The sequence below is a fragment of the Martes martes genome (assembly GCF_963455335.1).
Source record: "Martes martes genome assembly, chromosome: 5".
Lineage (NCBI taxonomy): Eukaryota > Metazoa > Chordata > Mammalia > Carnivora > Mustelidae > Martes > Martes martes.
The window spans coordinates 48,802,218-48,821,807 of NC_137892.1; the positions used below are offsets into that span (position 1 = coordinate 48,802,218).

At 39.8% G+C, this 19,590-nt stretch overlaps 1 protein-coding gene across 1 annotated transcript in view; it reads left to right on the plus strand.

Annotated features, from left to right (window-relative positions):
* The window catches only part of MCTP1 (multiple C2 and transmembrane domain containing 1), a gene marked incomplete at its 5' end in the record, with an annotated part of 508,994 nt that overhangs the window by 415,036 nt on the left and 74,368 nt on the right, over positions 1 to 19,590 (plus strand). The window contains one exon of the mRNA XM_080804324.1: positions 8,572 to 8,691. Within this exon, the coding sequence (XP_080660450.1) occupies positions 8,572 to 8,691 (120 nt within the window). The remainder of the gene's footprint in view (positions 1 to 8,571; positions 8,692 to 19,590) is intronic.

Sequence of the window (19,590 nt, forward strand, 5' to 3'; positions counted from 1 at the left end):
AAGCTATGCTTTTCAAAAGGACCTGGGTATACTGAGATTATGGACTTTAAGTTTTAGGAAGCGATTTAAAAACCCAGTGTATGGTTTCACAAAGTATGGATTTGGAAGTTACTGATCTGTATTTATAAGTAGTCTAAGTAAATTTGAAGAAAAAATGAATTTGCAACACTACGAGCAAATAATAACCTAAGTTCGAGTATGTACACTCAATTCAAAGCTTTGCCAACACACCAACCAGTTTCTCTCCCTTTTTATTTTCCCCTACTCCTAACCATATATTCCTCCTGTCATCAGAAAAGAGGTAGATGGTTCTCTTGATGTATTATGCCTAGTCAATATAAGGGATCATTTAATACAGAGTGTGTTTTGACTTTTTTTTTTTTGGTCTAAACACATAAGACACACACACACACACACACACACACCAAAGCACACACACCAAAGCACAACAAAACACAACACTCCGATGGTCTTGTCAGTTTGGCCTCTGAGTGAAACTACTCAAAAAGAAAGAGTAGAGGGAGCTGTCATAATTCTCATCCTAGTTGAGAGAAGGGAAGAGAAGCCACAGTATATGAACATCCACATGAGGCTCTTTTGGACATGGTAAGACTCCTTGTATCATTGTGAAATGAATGATCCCAGAAAACGGCAAAACAAGTTGGAGCAATCCAGTGGGTCTGAGGTTGTCACCCTTTCCCCGCTGTTTTTTTAGAGAATAGTCCAAACCAAGCAAAACCTCTCTTCAGAAGAGCAACATCTCCTACTTTGAAACCACCTTGAAAAAGCTGTTGCTCCGCTGGGAATTAATCAGGTTCATTTTGCCTATCTTCTCTCCTCTTTTCGTTGGAGGTGGTACAAAGGGCTGTAGTGGAACCAACCAGAAATAAAGACTTCAGAGCAGGTGGTGATGCCATCTGGCTATTTAAATCAAGGCAAAACCAACCCCTTCCTAGAAGATGAAGTTCTGAAGACTGGTCTGACTTAATCCAAGGGAGACTAAATGGGCAGAGTGGGTTAACCTCTAGTTCTTCTTTAGCCATATTTTTTAAGAAATGTTAAATGCTAATAGATGGTGTGAAAGAGACTAGAGAAAATGCTAATGACTGAGTGAAGTTTTTTTCTATACTCCTCTCTAACCCTAACTCCTTAAGTCAGAATTCATGCCATCATCTGGGAAATAGACCTACCCTTCTTTTGTATATACTTCTTTTGAGGATTTTATTTACAGAGAGTGAGCTGGGGTAGAGGTGTAGGGGAAAGGGAGAGAGGATTCCAAGCAGACTCTCCCAGCCCAGTGCAGAGCCCTGAGGTAGGGCTCAATCCCCTGACCCTGAGGTCATGACCTAAGTCAGAACCAAGAGTTGGACATCTGACTGAGCCACCCAGGCACTCCATTCTGTACATCTGTTGATATACATACTGTTTCTTCTTTGCTAAGTTGAGGATGACCTATTGTCTGTGTGAGAGAATTGGCAGTGTTTCTCAAAGGAGTTGTGGTAACATTTGGGACAGGAAAGTTTTTCACTGGACAGCACTCTTCCGCATAGGAGGAGGCGTTTCACTAAATGCCAGTATCTCCCCTCTCCCACTACTCCACTGTGGCAATGAAAAATATCGCCGCATAGTTCCAAATGAACCATGGGGGAAGAATGTGGCGGCACATTACCCAAATCTTTGAAAGTGGGCCCTCTCCCCTTTCTTCCCTCCTTTCTCTCCCGCACCTAAAAGGATTTCAAGAAGCATTTGATGGGATTAATTTGCCAAGAGTTCTTTCATCTGCTTTTTACTATACTCTTGAATCATATTTTTAATCTGAGAATTTTATAACCTTGCTGATGGTTTTTTCAACAAGAAAAACTGTATTTTTAGGTCCCACTTTACATTCCCTAGCTTTCTTCTTTAAGGCCAGTCTTATTGGTAGAGTGGAAATACTTTCCTTTTTTCTTAAGATTTTATTTTTTTACTTGTGAGAAAGAAAGAGAGCACAAGCAGGGGGAGCAGCAGGCAGAGGGAGAAGCAGGGTCCCCGCTGAGCAAGGAGCCAGACATATGATTTGATCCCAGGACCTTGGGATCATGATCTGAGCCTAGAGGCAGACACCTGCTTAACCAGTGAGCCACCCAGGTGTCCTGAAATACTTTCCTTTTAAGGACAGATTACCTTAAAAGTTTTTGTTGGTGGTGGTGGTGGTGATGGTGGTTGTTTTTTTGTTTTTTGTTTTAATGTACTGCTAAACACCTTAGAGTTTTTTGCTGTTGTTTTTGGTTTGTTTTAAAGCACTGCCTAGTTCCTCAACAAGCAAATGTTATGTATTTATCATCTCTCTAATTTGAGGCCTCTCTCGGATCAGAGAATATTCCCATACCAGATGTTCTCTGTTAGATTAAGCATATATGTACTTTTGATACGTTTCCTCATTCTCTTTTACCTGAAGTAGATATTATTGGGTGGTGAAACAAACAGGAAGACACCAGAGAGGGAATGCTGGGTGAAAAATGGGTTAATACTGTGAAGGCCTGAGTGTGAATGTGTTAAATTTAAGAAAAAAATGAATTGAAATTAGGGAGGGAAAGGATTTTCTAAAAGGGCCAGGAAATAATTAATTGTTTTGTAGGAGAGGGCCTTTCCATGTAGGCAGGGAGTTTTTTCTTCACTTCTTTCTGAAGAGACAGTCAAATAGAGAATCTCATCTCTTAATTAGAAAGAAAAATACTCATCAAACACATCTCATCACTGGAGAGCTAATGATCCACAGCTGTTAGTCTGAAAGGGCAGGCTTTTTTCCTGAACAGTAGGAAGTGTTAATCATTTTGGATGAGATTTCTTTTTAAAATATACTGTAGTTTGCAAAAGAATAGGATATTCAATATTCCAACTTAAATGATTTTTTTGAAGTGTTCTCCCCCAGGGATACGGTCATGTGTTGCACCGAATGATCGTTGAAAGCAGGCGTCTTCCACTGCTCTTCAATGAGAGCATCAATTGATGGGATGATGTGAATGGCCCTGTCCTGCCTGGGACTCTTAAGACCCCAGGCTCAAAGAAAGAAAAATCATGCATGTCTTGCACCTCCTAAGAAATGGTGTTGCTCTAAAATCTTAATATTGTGAATCATTCACTCTACTTGACATAATTTGCCTTGTTGAAATAGGAGTGAAAAGCCTCAACCCATCTTCATCTAGCTTCTGAGTGGAAAAGGTTTTCTTTTTTTGTCTAATCTTCATGTGAAAAAGTAAGGCTTTTTCTTTTTTTATCTGTAAAAATGTAATTGGGCTCATTCATTTTCTAATCGATGGCTGTACTGGCACCTTGCTAACCTCTTCTAAACATTTCGGACAGAAGAAAACCCTGTTTAATAGAAACCTTGTGAATAGCGAACTTTTGATTATTCAGAGCCATGCAAGATAGTGAGAAAAGGGAAGAATGAAATTGGGCTCCGCAAACCTCATTTTGACCATTATTTGTTGACCTCTCTGCCATGCAAAACCTTTACCAGAACGCCTAAGAGTGGCATTCTGTTTCTTTGCCCTAATGCAAAAGTAGTTATCCCAGAGCAAGAGGAAGGAAAGAAATAGACATACAGAAAATCTACGAACTGAAATGATCAGTCCGTAAATAATTGATAACTTTCGAACATCAATATTTACTATAAAAATCCTTCCCCTGAGAGGCAGTGGAGTACTGGTGGAAAAACACACTGGACTGGGGATCAGAAGACCTGGCTCTGCCACCCAGTAGCAGGTGTCTATAGACAAGTCTCAAATTTGAACCTCAGTTTACCTATTTGCAAAAAAGCACAGTAATCTCTGCCTTCCCAGCCTGCCTCTCAGGACTTTTTCCCTAAAGTTTTTTTTATATAATGTGATATAAGACATTTGTTAGGATGAATTATATTATTTACCTTTTAGTAAATTATAGATTTCCAAAAAAGCTACTCTGAATATTTAGATTAAATTTAGATAGCTTTTAAAGTCTAGCCCAAATAGACACTGAATAATTGCTCTCTGTGATGTTGATGCTACTGTCATAGGCAAGATAACATTGATTTAGATAAAAAGTATTAGGATTTAAAAGCAAAAAAAAAAATATCAACAGGAATTGACCATCAAAAAACTGCTAGTTCAGAACAAGATTCTTTTATATCTAGGGGCATAGGTTGTTTAAAATGGTTGATGTTTAAAAGCTTGATTAAGGCTGGAGTTCACAAAATCTGCAGTGTGGGATAATGTCATTTATTAGAAATCATGAGTTTATGTGAAGACCTGGATTTTTCTTGTTTCAGCTATTAACGAAAACTTTAACAGCAACCCTGCTATTGAACACTTATGATTTCCTTCCAACATATCCCTTTCGCACACACATCCCTCTAAAGATACCACGCATCTTCTATAACTGCTTGAAGTTATGATAATGACCATTCTTGGAGTATTAGTTTATAAAGTCTCTGAATTTTTCAGAAACAATTTTAAATATGAAAAGCATCAGATGTTTCCACATACATTACAGGAGTTATTCCCCACAGCCAGCTTGTGAAATAGGCAGGTGTTTCCATCTCCATTTGATAAATAATAGACTCAAATAAAAGAGAATAACTGACTTGCTCAAAGTCCTGTGATGATCAAACAGCAGAAATGGAACTCAAACCACTTCTTCAGTCTTCTGGTCCAGACCATATTTATTATACACCATTGTCTCTTTGGAAAAAGAATATGTATCAGTTAGCTTTTGCTGTATAACAAACCACCCCATAATTAGTAGCTTAAAGCAATTACCATTTATTTAGTGATGATTCTGTGGGTCAGCAGTTTGGACCAGCTTCAGTTTGGGTTCTAGAAGTATGGGTCAGGATAAATGTTAGGATTTTTATGGTTTGTATTTATATTCTGTGCATGTGCCAGGGTTTTGTTTTTTTTTTTTTTTAATTATACCTAGATTTCTTTTTCCACCCCATTTTAGCCTGTTACAATATCTGACTTTTTTCTCTCAAACTTAGGAATAAGGGAAGTCAGGACCAAGGATAGTTCCTATAGCGTCTTGGCTTTCCTGGGTTTTCTGAGATGTCTTTCACATGCTGCCCTAGGATGACACTGAGGACTTGGTCTTGAGTGTTATTGTGGCTTTTTGGTAGGAAAGCATCAATCTCACTGCAGGTGGGCCCTGAGTGAAGGGAAGCTTGCGTGTGGAGACAATAAGCTAAAAGGCACCCTTCCTCCTCTGGGGGCTTTTTTAGACAATCCTCTCCTGCTAATAAGTATTATAATAATCACTAATGCTATAGTGAATGCAACCATTCACTATAGCAATCTGAATCTAAAGACCTTGCCATATCTTAATTTTGAACATCAACTATTGTGTATCACATAGTAAATAGTCAGTAAGTATATTTTATGTTCTTTTTCACTTTGACCTTTTGAAATCTCCAGTTAGATATTGAATTTAAAAAAATGAATACTTTCATACTTAGAGTTTATTCAAAGCTCTCTTGTTTTTTTTTTTAAAGGTAGTCTCAACAACAGAGCTCCCTTACTTAGTTACCTAAATATTCGATTCTTAAAGAAAAAAAAAATGGGAAGATTATTTTTCCATTGCCAAGATCTATGAAACTAATGTAATTCTACCTTTTTTTCTCTTTCTCTCTTCTGTATCTTTCCCCATCTTATGTTCTGGTGCTCATGTTGTTAAGTTTATAAATACCACAGGTATTAATGTGTCATGTCAGTTCTGTGCACTGTATTTTAAGAAAGCTATTGCTTGCTTATGGATTTAGATGTGATGAGAGGATGATGTCCACAATGGAGACGTCCCCAGAAACCATTCCTTGTGGACTGGTGCTTTAAGCAACTAGTGATGTTGTATCTAGAGAAGAAAAAGGCATGATAGGTGTCTTGATTACTTGGTTATCATCTAGAAAGTTTTTTCTATGCAATACCTGTCCTCCAACTAACACCAACATGTAGACATTCCAAGTAACTTTATTCTGGGTGACCTCAGAACTCTAATTAACACTAGTGAGTAGACACTACAGGATGGAATATCTGCGCTTAATAAATTTCAAATGAATACGATTGGTGACATATTGTTATGGAATCATCTGAGTCCCATCTGTGAGGCCAGAATACACCAAGTCATGTGAACGTCCTCAGAAAAGACAAACATAGAGGAAGTTCCAAAAGGAAAGACAGTGGTCAGACCATAATATGCAAGTCGGTTTATAACTTCATGGCCAGAATAGAAAGAGAATCTTTATGTGCCTCAGTGAGAAATTGGTTAGTGTCATCCCAGGCTGTAATTCTGAATACACTTTCACAAAGTTACTTGATGTCATGTAGTGGCTATATAGCACTTTTACTAAAACAATAATAAAGTAGACTTATGTTAAAAGACTTGGGAACCCAATGCCCATTTATTCATTAATGCAACAAATATATATTTATTGAACACCTTCTATTCCTAAGCACTGTTCTGTGCTCTGGGGGTAGAAGAGTGAACAGAAAGAAAAAGTCCTTATCCTTAAAGAGCTTATATTCTAGTAACTGCCTAAATTTTGCAAATAAATATGTAAAGAATTAATATGGATTCTAGCCAAAAATAATTTTCCCTTTCACATGTGTTCATGTCTGTCAAATTTGTCTTAATTCATTTCCTGAATAAAGAATTATCTTTTAAAAACAAATTTTAATAAAATAATCATAACCATCAATTATAATTTGTATCATCTTTATATATATTGCATAAATTTCAAAAATTAAATAGAAATATTTTATTTTTCTGGAACTCCTTCTACTTGAGAAAGTAAGGATGAGACTTGTGTCTCATGCACTGATATATTTGAGATTTTTCTTATTCAGGAACTTGAATCTATAGTTACCATGTAATTCTGTCCAGAAGTCATTTCTTGGGTTACTAAATCGTTATTTGTTGGTGTCCATCTGGGTTATAAATATCCCAAGAATTCAGGATTTAATGTCACATAAAACAAGAACAATAGCAACAGATGTCACAGTAATGCCGTGAAATCATTTTAAATATTAGGGAAGGGATGTTAAAGATTATCGGGTCTATAGACCCATGTGTTTAGAAATGAAAACACTGAGGCAGAGTGACTTTCTAATGCCTAGAATCTGTCTTCGAGTCCTTAGGCCATGGGTTTCTCTACCCCTCTGCACAGGTTGATTTTCTCTGCCATCTTGCTAGGTGGTAGGCTTGGCTGAAGCATATTAAGAAGGCTGTAAATGGTCCATGTTGCCCTGCCTGACATGAGTGTTCTCAGGGTACTGCTCCTAACCCTCCTGGCCTGTCAAACACCTGATATCTGTGTTACCCCAACCACCTGGCTCAAATTTCCACTCACACTATGGTTCAGCTAAATCTCAGTAGGCAGATGACTTTCCAGTTTTCGGTCATGGACTAAGGATTATCCCTAGTTAACTTTCTGAATTTCGTAAGCAATCGATAAACATTTATACAACAACACAAATATTTTCGGAGCACTGACTGGGTACCACGCAGTGTGTTAACCTAACACAGCCCAGCTATTTAGTTTTCACAACCTGTCAGGTGGATACTCTTCTCAGCCCCATTTTACAGAGGCAGAAACTGAGGGGAGGATGCATTAGGGATTGAACGGAATGGAATCCAGCTCTTCAGTACCTCCACGAAATCATTTGACTTAATGTTGCCTTGCTTGGCAGCTGGAGCCACAGATCTAGAGAGTTTAGATGATCTCTTCAGAATTATAAGAGAGTCGAGGTGGGGGGTGGGGGGGGATGGCATGCGGTCACAAGGGCAAGACACACTTTGTACACATTGCTGCTGATTTTACAATGCAGATGATCTTAGAGTGGCTCCTCTTGCCAGGCTAGGTGAGTTCATAATCTAATTGTCTTACCGTTAAAAATAATTTATATACATAGAGAGTTGGTAGTTTTCAAATTTAATATGCATAGACATTTAAAAATTTCCTTTGACGAACTTATTCTATTTTTTAAATAGCTGTTTGATTTCTATGGTAGTGCTAAATGTTAAGCCAACCTATTTTTAGACTTATTGGTAGCAGTGCTTTTATTCATAATGTGAGCTCTTTGGCTCTCTGGTGCAGACTTGGTATTTTAATCTGCCTATTATGTGTGTTGCATTGTGAGATTTAAAAAAAAAAAAAGTCCATGATATTAAACAGTGATTCCTTCTTTATCATTAACGCATATAGACCAGTTATGTCTGACAATGTAGTGAAGCTCATTTGGCAAGCTTTTTTTTTTTAAACTCTATTTTGTCCAACCTGACAATAATTTCACTAGATGAAAAAAATTAAAATTATCTGTTGTCAGGGTAATGATATTGGTTTTCCTTCATAGAAATTAAACAAAGTAAAAATCTTAACACTAACTTTCCAGAGATCCGTGGTGCTTTTAGAACAATGCCTAACAAGTTCTCAAGGCTTTGTTTTACAGATAAATCTTTCCGTTCTGAAGCATTTAGTTTTGTGTTTTTGAAGTGGGGTGTGGATAAGAGGGTCCATTTAATGAAAGTCAGAATTGACTCATCTTTTTTCCTCTCCTTCTCCTCCAGCTCTTTCTCTTTGTTGTCTGGAACTTTGAGCTCTACATGATACCACTGGTTCTGTTGTTACTGTTGACATGGAACTACTTCTTGATAATATCAGGGAAAGATAACAGGCAACGTGATACAGTAAGTTTCTGCTTTCTTATTCGTATGTGTTTTGTTGTTATTCTTCGTCCCTCTGACAGGATCAACATTGATTTAATTTTACAAACCAGAAATTCTGTTCATAAACACTCGAGTTTGGAGGAAAGTCTTAATCAGTTCAAAAATAACAACCCCTTTGGCCCTAACATAAGAGGAAGTATTCACCTGTTTCTAACATGACTCATCTTGGTAGGCACTAAAATCGAGAGCATAGCAAAGAATGAGCTATGACTTTTAATTATAAACAGGTTATTTCAAATGAGTATTTCCTTTACTGTCATTTGTTTTTATGTCTTAATCTTGAGTTAAGATGTAATGTCATAAAATTATTTATGATCAGACCAAATGAATGTATTTTATATAAGACCTTTCTCTGTAGTCTGTCATTGGAAGGAAGAAAAGATTGATGATTTGTTGGCCTGGGAAAGTGCATAAAGTACCTTAATTCAATGAAAATTCACTGTATAACAGCAAATATCCGTCTTGGTGTCAGGGTGTATCAGGAGTACAGCTGGAGGATAAAGTAGGGAAAGTTATACTGAACCCACCTGCCCTCTCTGGCATTTTTGAAAATTTTTAGAATCTGTAAGACCACTTCTCTCTCAAAAAGAGTTTTAGAGCAAGCAGAAGCAAGCACATAATAGTTGTATCTCTTGTTCTTTTGCCAACTTTCACTCCCCTTAGAGTACCTCAGTCACAACACCCTTAGTGAACATACGACTTTAAAAAGCTTTCCAATATATAAATGAATGGGAGGGAGGTGTCCTTTCCAAATAGGATATTTGCAATTTGATAACTTCATAGATAGCTATTGAGAAGAATTTAAAGGTTTGTAGAAATGTGAGAATCTATTTGGTGGCTGTTTGTCTTCATCAGATTACGTGGATTTTTTTTTTTTCCATTGAGGGTCTACATTTGATTTATAATCAGGAGGTTTTGCCATCTACCATGTCCATAATGGTGCAGGAACCAAAGTTATATCTGATCATCAGTTTAACAGTATTATATAATACTTCCTTATAACAGCAGCATAATGTTTGCACAGACATACCTGTGACCTAAAACTTTTCCCTTTTACATAACTCAAGCAGGGGTGCTTGGGTGGCTCAGTCAGTTAGGCATCCAGCTCTTGATTTTTGCTCAGGACGTGGACTCTGGGTCCTGAGGTCGAGCCCCGCATTGCACTCCATGCTCAACGCTCAGTCTGCTGGAGACTCTCTTTCCCCCTCGCTCTCTCTCCCTCCCCCTGCTCACAGGCACAAGCTTGGTCTCTAAATAAATAAATAAATAAATAAATAAAATCTTTACTAAATAATTCAAGCAAACTACGCTTCAACTGGTAACACCAGGTAAATACACTTCTTCAGAAAAATTTTATCATCAAAATAAAAGAAAAATCCTGAGGGATAGCCACCAAGCACATAGCAAAGTTGCCAACAACGCACCATGTTTATTTTACTCTTTTATTTATATATATTTGTTCCTTTCATGTGATTGTAAATTTGGGGGAGGGGACTCTTAGTTCATCATTGCATTTCCCACTTTACCTAGCAAGTGTCTTGCAAGTCTGAAGTGTTGAAAACATTTTCTGTAAGGTTCATCAAATCCAACGTGAGATTGTTAATAGAGATTTTAATGGTTAGGCAGTATCAACAGACAAGAAGTTATTACTGGCAAAGATTTTATGGGTATATATTTAAATTGCACACTGAGAGACAAGCCCCAAATGCCATAAGCATTGGTGTCATGGGGACAAATAGGTACTTTTGTCAATTAATCCAGGATGTTTTCTTTAAGAAAATGGGACTCTCTCAGACAATTGCTTTTTTGTACCGTTTATTTCAGGGAGATTGTCGAGAGAGAAGAATATCTACTTTTCATTCAGTTGCCTTGAGACAAATTTGCAAATAAGATTATTTGCAAATAAGAAAAAGTGGTAATTTAGTTTCAGCTTCTTAATCCTATGAGGGGGTTTATCGTCAATACTTAGTCATTGGTTTGAGTATTCTTACTGAAAAATTCTGTAACTATAGATTTTACTTGTTATCTTCTCCAGAATATACCTCCCTTGGCTGGAAAGGTCCACTTGTAGAGGGAAAAGAGTCACATATAATATATCCCCTTGTGCTTCCAAATCTCTAAGAATTTTTATTTCTATTGAAGAGTTCCAGGGTTGCCTAGGTGGCTCAGTTGTTAAGCCTCTGCCTTTGACTCTGATCATGATCCCAGGGTCCTGGGATCGAGCCCTGCGTCGGTCGGGCTCCCTGCTTGTCAGGAAGCCTCCTTCTCTCTCTCCTACTCCCCTTGCTTGTATTCCTTCTATTGCTGTCTCTTTCAAATAAATAAAAGCTGAAGGAAGGAAGGAAGGAAAGAAAGAAAAAAAAGTTACAGACTATGTAAATTTCTCTACTGCCCTTTTTTTCGTCAAAATACAATTCCAAACTTGTATTTACTGGATCTTTTCTTTTAGGCACATCTCTAACAGAGCTCCCCCTCTAACCGTGGACATTTGACTCCTCAGCACAGTCCACTGTGTAACAGTCCATAGTCCAAGTTTCATGGAATGCCGGCTATACTCCATAACTCTCAGTAACTGCCTTTTATTGGCCCAAAACACACTGTCCATGTAGTCTGTTCTTCCTAGACACCAGAGCAGCAATCACAACACTTCATTCAGTTTTTTATGCAGTGGTTCAGGTGAGACAATATGAAACTCTTAAATTCATTTTGTCTAATTAAGTGTCTTCTCCCATACCTAGCTATGCATTTGAACTTGTTGCTCCTTTTGCAAACAAGCCTGGATTACACCTTGCTGGTTATAGATTATACACACACACACACACACACACACACACACACACACACACACATCTATGCATATACCTATACATTCATATACACAAGCATACATATATATGTAAATCAAGGCCAAATATTGATGGGGGCTCCCATGCTGTGTCTAATTGGCTCTACGCCATAATGCATAGCACTGGAGGAATGGTGTTCTGCCCTAAGTCCTTATTGCCGTCCCCAAGAGCATGCAGAATCTTTCAGCATGTGTGCAAACTTTAGGTAAACTCTGAAGTGCATTAATCACACCACTGCGTGATTCCAGAAACTTTCTTGTTTTAAAAGAGAGAGAGAGAAGGAGGGAAAGTGGGCGGGCAGGCAAATTTCCTCTCATGGGAGAAAAAAAATCATTTGTACATTTAGCTGAGAACATTCAATTAGGATGAAAATGATAAAAGAAAAACAAGTCAAATTGACCTTGAGCTTTGTATAGCAAGAGAAAAAAAGGAATAACATTTTCATGACCTGAGAAATTCAAAGAAAAAAGAAAATATGGGGAAAGATGAGAGGTTCACAGATGGGCAAAAATTCTGTCTTCACCGTATAGGTTGATGGCTGAGATTAATACTAAAATAGGAAAGGATTTCTTTGTGTGTTTGTTGTTTATTATGGAGCCCATATCCTTTCTTGGATATGTTAAGATCACAGGAGCTAATCCTATCTTTTCCCTGCCATGGTACCTGTTCTGGTTTAATGAGAAAAATGAGATGTAATCTTTGTTGAGGAAGTTTTGCTGCATTTAATGAGTTGAACCCTTTGAGGACGGGGTGAGGAAACAACTGGTCGTGAGGCTAATGCTATAGACTCCAACGTGCACATGAGAAAGAGGCGTGGTTCGAAATGGTATCTCACCTCTGCTGTTTCCCAATTGGACTTGTTAAGAATAAGCACTCCTACATCTGAATCTACCTACACTCACACCATGACATTAAAATTTCTGGCATGAGAATTGTTACGCTTTTCTGGGCGGGGGTTGGGGGAGAACTATTTAATAAATACATGTTTCGTTGAGAAATGTCTTTGGCATGAAGGGTTTATAAAGACAGCAATGTCATGCTTGTCTTGGTTGGACCTGTCACTTCAAAACCTGAGGAAAATTCCCCACCTCACCCCCCACCCCCCACCCCCGGCCACACCCAAAGCGCCCATTAGGCTTGTACCAACTATCCACATTGTAGCTACTGAGGACTGAAGTTTTTTGTTTGTTTTGTTTTTGTTTTTTTAAGTATTATATTAAATTTTTAATTTAATTTAAAATTTTTAATTTTAATTTAAAATTAAAATAATTTAAAATATTATTAATTTAAATATTTAAATATTATTTTAAATATTATTATTTGACAGAGAGACACAGAGAGGGAATACAAGGAGGGAGAGTGGGAGAGGGAGAAGCAGGCTTCCCACCGAGCAGGGAACCCGAAGCAGGGCTCCATCCCAGAACCCCGGGATCATGACCTGAGCCGAAGGCAGATGCCTAACAACTGAGCCACCCAGGCGCCCCAAGGACTGAAGTTTTTTAAAGTTAAGGAGCAGATGCCAGGAAGTTGCCTTTGCTTTGGGTTTAAGAACCACTGAATCGGGACGCTTGGGTGGCTCAGACTGTTAAGTGTCTGCCTTCGGCTCAGGTCATGATTCCGGGGTCCTGGGATTGAGTCCCGCACCGGGCTCCCTGCTCAGCGGAGAGTCTCCTTCTCCCTCTCTCTCTACTTCTCCCCCTCCTTGTGCTCTCTCTGTCTCTCTCAAATGAATAAATAAAATACCTAAAAAATTTTAAAAAAAATTTTTTTAATAAATAATTAATTAAAAACCACTGAATCCTTATTACCCTGGGCTCCCTGTTAGGCACTTTGTTTCATCGTGACCTTCATCTCAGCCCCCAGGAGAGAAAAGCTGATTTTATCAACCCAGCCAATAGTTTGGGTCCTCCTAAGTCAAGCTGCCCAGTCTCTTCCTGTGTGGCAAGCGAGGGGACAAGCACACGTGGAATGAGCACGGCCACAAGAGCCCTTCCTTGAGAGGAGGGAATCAAGTCTCCAAGTCTCAGAGAAGTCTTTTGTTGTCCTTGTTCAAAAGCATTTATTTAGAACAGGAACAGAAAAGGGCTTAAACTTCATCACCTTTCAGCTAATCCAGCTCAAGCAGAACCATGAGAAGACCTAACTAACCACTGCTGTCCTCCACTCCTGGGCCACGAGCACATCTGTCTGTCTACCCACCTCCCCTTCAGCCTGACCCTGAGGCAGGCAAGGCGTGGACTTCCCTGGACACAGCTGAGGAAGGGGCAAGAGGACACACTTGTCTCTCTGTGAGACAGTGGGGTTCTGCCTCTAAGCCTCCAGCCCTTATGATGTACAGCCTTGCTCCAGGGACCCACCCACATCGGGTTGGGGGAAGTTACAAGCTACAGGTAGGCTCCAAGGCTCAGAGAAGGGAAGACCTGCGTTGGTGCAGCAAACCAGGGGTCTCCTTGCACCCCCTAGGAGATGGGTGTCCTCACTAGTTTACAAATAGGGAAACTGGCCAGAGAGATCTAATAACTTACCCGAAGGCACGCAGTTAGAAAAGGCATGCAGTTAGAAAGTAGGAGAATGGGTATTAGAGTCTGTTGATCTGTCTGAAATATGACCCCTAACCACCGGTCAAGTGCATGACTCTTAAGACTTCATTTTGATACATCCCATGTCTCCCTGGGCAGCTTTAGAGCAAGTCTCTCCCTCGAGTTTTAGAAGAGCCAGCAGCATTAACTCCACCTTCAAGAACACAGATTGCTGGAAAACCCTCGATGCCCCCACTCCACTTCCATCCTCCAATTTCTCCCTGCCTTCGGGGAAATAGAGCAGGTGTTTATTAAGCAACTTCTATGTATCAGGCATCCTGCTAAGCCTTTTTAGATGCATCATCTATTTTAATTCTTTACAATAACCTTATCAAGTAGATTGTTCTAACCAGTTTTATCATCATTTTACAAACGAGGAAATTCAAAACCAAAGAAGATAAATAATGAGTTCCATAGAGGAAGTGAGATGTGAACCCAGCTCTTCCCTGTTCTGAAGCCCAGGCTATTTTACGGTATATGGTTGGTTGTGCCTCTCCCAAGGGCTTATTTTCTAAATGTCAAGAGCCTGACGTGGAATCCCAGGTATTCCCCCCAATCCTTGTGAAGTTCCCAGTGACCTCTCAAGAATTTGCATTGGTCCCCCTATTTGATCCCAGGTGACCCCACTAATTTCAGGATTGTTCATGACCTGTAGGACTACCTTCACTCAACCCAGGTGAGCATGGATGGGAAGAGTAAACCAAAGTGGAGAATCTTTCACATTAGTGAAGAAAGCCTTTGAATATTTTTGGCATACAAAGATTCTTCAAGAGGTGTTTTTTAATTACACTTTAAAAGAACATTCAGTTTCACTGTCATGATATTCCTCCCACATAGCAGTCTCACTTGCTTAATCAATGGAGGCATTAAAAGACTCAAGAGTAGGGTAAATCAATGAAATCATTCTCTGATTCATGATCTGACTGTGACACAAATTGAGCCAAAGTCTGCCTTGCTAAAATACTTATTTCAGTAAATACTGAAATGTTTTGTTAGCTTCCTCAAATGGCAAAACCCTTGATTCTGCTTTCACCCATTAGAATGGTACTGAATATTGTTTCTTGTTGGATCTGGTTCGGTTAGGCCCAGAGTACTTATTTCTAGAAACAAAGCTTATGAGGAGAGAATGTTCTTTGCTGCTAGAAATGCTGGTGATGGGACAACATGGGATGGCCCACCAAATACAAGCCAGCCAAGAATCATCTGCTTGTTTGACTTGAGTTCTTGTGAATCGGGTAGATTGATCATTTTCTCAGCTGGTCTCGAAGAAGTCCATGGTGCGATATTTGAATGTGTAGCTTACTGAACAAGCGAGATATTGCTGACAGAATCTAGAGGCTGGCCAAAATGGAGAGGAGAAGAGAGAAGACTCCATAAGCAAAACACTTTGAACGTACAGTTAGACCTTTTCTACTTCAATACTTGATCATTCACGGAAAGTAGCATAGACCACAAGCCTCCTCTGTTTGCATCTCAGTACCAAAAAAGACCACATACTTGCTCTTAACAGAAGCAGCACTGAGTCATACAGCCTGTAAACACATCTAAAAATGGATGATCACTTTTTTCTTCTTCCTGCTTATTTCAACAGCAATTTTCTCAATTTTTTCAGAAGGTCACCAGCTTGCAAAAATCTGAGAAGGACCATGAAAAGAACCAGACCTTTCGTTTTCTAACACCGTCACTAGCATTAAAAAAAAAAAAAAAAGTAGAAACCAACAGCCAATCAGATGTCAGTAGAAAAGTTTATCCCCTATGACTCCTCTGAAAGCTGTTCACCAACTGCTTAGTTGTGCCAGATAATCACTCACTGTATAGATTGGTGTCCCCAGACATCAGTGATCATCCCCTCATCAGGCCCTGGACATTGACCAACAGATTTCCACAATTTTTCGACACTTCAAACATCCCCCACCTGACTGTCATGTTATTTACTATCCCCTCCGTCTTGGTAGCTGACAAGGCCTTCCACCCGACAGATTTCTCTCAAACTTCAGCTCCTAAAACTCTCTGAATTCACCCCCAATTTAGGGTTCCCAGATTTAGCAAGTAGAGATACAGATGCCCAGTTAAATTAGAATTTCAGATAAACAGATGTTTGTCCTAAAATAATACTCATTATTTATCTGAAATTCGAATATAACTAGATGTTCTGTATTTATTTGGTAACTTTATCCCAATTACACATGTTTTTTTGTTTGTTTGTTTGTTTGTTTGTTTTTCTCAAGAGCTTTAGGAAGGTGATCTGTTCTGACACAGTATTCTGATTGTCTGGCTATTTTGGTCTTTCTCCAACCCCTTCAAGAATGGTATAGAAGACAGCCTCCTGAGCAGGCCCCACCCAAACCATAGATAACTTCAGCTTTACCTCCCCTGGATTCCAGCAGAATTGTTGTTTTTTTTTTTGTTTTTTTTTTGTTTTTTTTTGTTTTTTTTAGTTTTGTGTTCAAGTGCAGCAAGTTTATTGAACAATAGGTGAGGGTCCTGGGTAAAAGGTGGGGGGACGGCCACAAAAATGAACTAGACAGTGTCCCTGCTCTTCTATCATCTCTTTTACCTGCAAAACACGTGTTCAACACTTGAGAGAGCAGGAAACCTAGGTTATGCCACTTGTAAAGACTCACACAGCAAGGCTGGACCAGAACCCAGGTTCTGGTTCCCAGACCAGCATTTTATCCCTGTCTTCCCATTCCCCTGGCACCCACTCAGCAGGCCCTGGGGGGGCAAAGGCTTGGTCCATAAAATGCAGTAAGAAGCAGGGAAGGAAGGGATGATGCCCTTCTCATTGTGTAGTTGTGGAAACTGAGGCTCAGGATAAGTTGGTAACCTCTGCAGAGCCAGTCAGTGTATGTGAGACAGACATGGTGGCCCAGGGAGGGGCAGCACAGGCCAGGTCTCCAACTTCACGGAAGCACATGGCTGCACCCGCTGCAAGTTGTCGGGGGCGCACGAGGGCGGGAGGCGGGGGGGTCAGGGACGTGCAGGTTGGCACAGTGTGTGATGTGATGATGTGACTGGTGGCTGGAGCTCCTGAAGTGCTTGCCCAAAGAGTTGCGCACAAAGGTCTTGAGCTGCAAGTACAATATATGGTGGTTCTACAGCCCCCAAGGGGGGCTCTCCTGGTGCTCATGCTGGGGCAGCCCCTGAGGCTCCTCCCCAGACTGTGGGGGACCTTGATGGCCTTGACAACTAGGAGAAGGAGGGCGTGTCCTGGTCCTGGAGGTCACCAGGGGATCATGAGGTGGGGACTGGGCTAGAAGGGGGGAAAGCAGCAACAGTGGCTCTCCCCGCCACCTTCCACCTTGGGGCAAAGGGAAGCTTTGAGGGCTGGTGGTTGTAGGAGATGGGGTCTGAGGGTAGGCGGGATGGTAGCTGCTTTGGCAGCAGCAGTTATCCAGAGCATATATCCAGGCTGTTTGTGGTTTCCCAGATAGTGATACCTTCTCTCTATGCCTTCTATTCTTTTCTCAAAAAATAAATTTACTAAAATAAATTTACTGTTTTTCGTCAGGCATATTTTGTTTTTTACGAAAATTGGATCACATTAAATGTACTGTTAGTATACCTACTCTTTATATCAACACTATTTAGAAATATCCCTTAAATCACTGGAAAACCACAGGATTTTTAGTGACTGCATAGTTTTCACCATGTGACTACTTAATTTTTTCTTAAACACTCACAGTACAAATGTTTCAAAGATTTTTGCCATCTCAAATAATGCTGTAGAGAAATCTTTTGACCAGATTCTCTGTGTGGTCTCTGGTAATGCCCTTTGAGGCAATCATTGTAGGAGAATTTCTGGGTCAGAGCTCCTGTGCATTTTGAGTATTTTGGCTTACTAAATTAATACTAATTTGCCACCCAGTAAGATCTTAATATTTTGAGTATATGTTCCTGGGTAACTACCTAGCATTTTTATCATTTTCTCTGGAGAGCCATCCCTGACATCCCTCCTACTCTTGACCCCTACCACCAGCCTACCTTTGCCAACATGTACCCTCAGAACATATACCCTCATCCCTCTGAGACCCCATATCCCTCTCACTGTATTGTAATAGTCACGCCACCATGGGTCTTCCTTACCAGCCTAAAATTGTTCTCATCGTATTTCGCATTTGTGTATTTAATCCCAGCACAGAACAAGATGTCGCAGACATAGCAGTGTAGTAGTTGCTCAAAAACTGTGATGAATGAACAAATATTTTAGTCTAATCTTTCTTTCCAAATAAAAAATTGTCTAATTTTTATGCATAAGTATTTCCATTCAGTGAAAGTTTATTGAACATCTCCAGGCACAGTGCTAACTCTTGTTCCAAAGATGATTAAGACAGGATCCTTGCCCAGGCCAGTTTGTGGTCTAGTGAGGGAAACGAACAACTAAATTGAGTGCGTGAACATAATAGGTGTGCTAATAGAGGTGGGTAGGTGATGGGCCACGTGTGCAACCAAAAGGCATTTAGGTCACCCCAGATGTCTGTGCGTGAGCTGCATACGTAAAGAAAGGGGGTGTTTATCTGTGACCACAGCTCCCATTCTACCCTTCAGTCTGTCCCTTTCGCTCCCTAACTCCGTGTTTGCCTTTCATACTTCTTCAGTTTATTGGCTAGACTTTTGCTGTCTTCTCAGACTGCATCTAAACTTCAAATTGGAAAGATAAAATTGTAGAACGGTGGAAGATGAATGTCACCTGTACGTGACATGTCCATTCCTATAGAGAAAGATGTAAAGGAAAGCGTTTCTATTTTTAAAAGTCAATTTACTGAGGATTCTCCTCAGTGGAAGGCATACTGCTTGCTTTGGATCTGTGAGAACTCAGAAGACAGAATTTAAAGTTAGGGGTAACCACCATAGAGGATGTTTCCAGTTACTCTCTAATTTTGCCTAAATCTTTCCCAACCTGCTCAGATTCTCCGAAGACACACGTGAGAATATAACAAGGTAAAGAGCTGAGCTTCATTCTTCTAGAGGATTTCTGCCCTGAAATCTTGCTCCTTTCCCATTAAATGAACTGTCTGGGCAAATTTGAGAGAAACCTGAAGCTCTTGCTCCCATAAATAACCTATATTCTCTTATTTGGGCCCCAGATGACCCCTGGAGCCCTAGAAACTCCTTGTAAAACCAGCTTCTAAAACTCCCTTCAAAGCCTCCCTTGGATCCAAAGAATTCATCACCTAGATGGTTCTCCAAAGTGTCCAACCCCAGAATTTACCTGTATGTCAACCAAATGGTTTTATTATCTCCATTCTTCCAAAAGGTCTGCCCCCACAATTTTGTTGTTTCTGTAATGGAGCGGGGATGGAGAAGAGGGGGAAAAAAGGGTCCTCATCATTTTGGTCTCAGTTCTCAGGGTGGCTGTGTTATTTTTACTCTCCATGCTTTTAGTGATAGCCTGTTTGTTCCTTCTTAATGACTTCGCATTCTCCTTGTAGCTA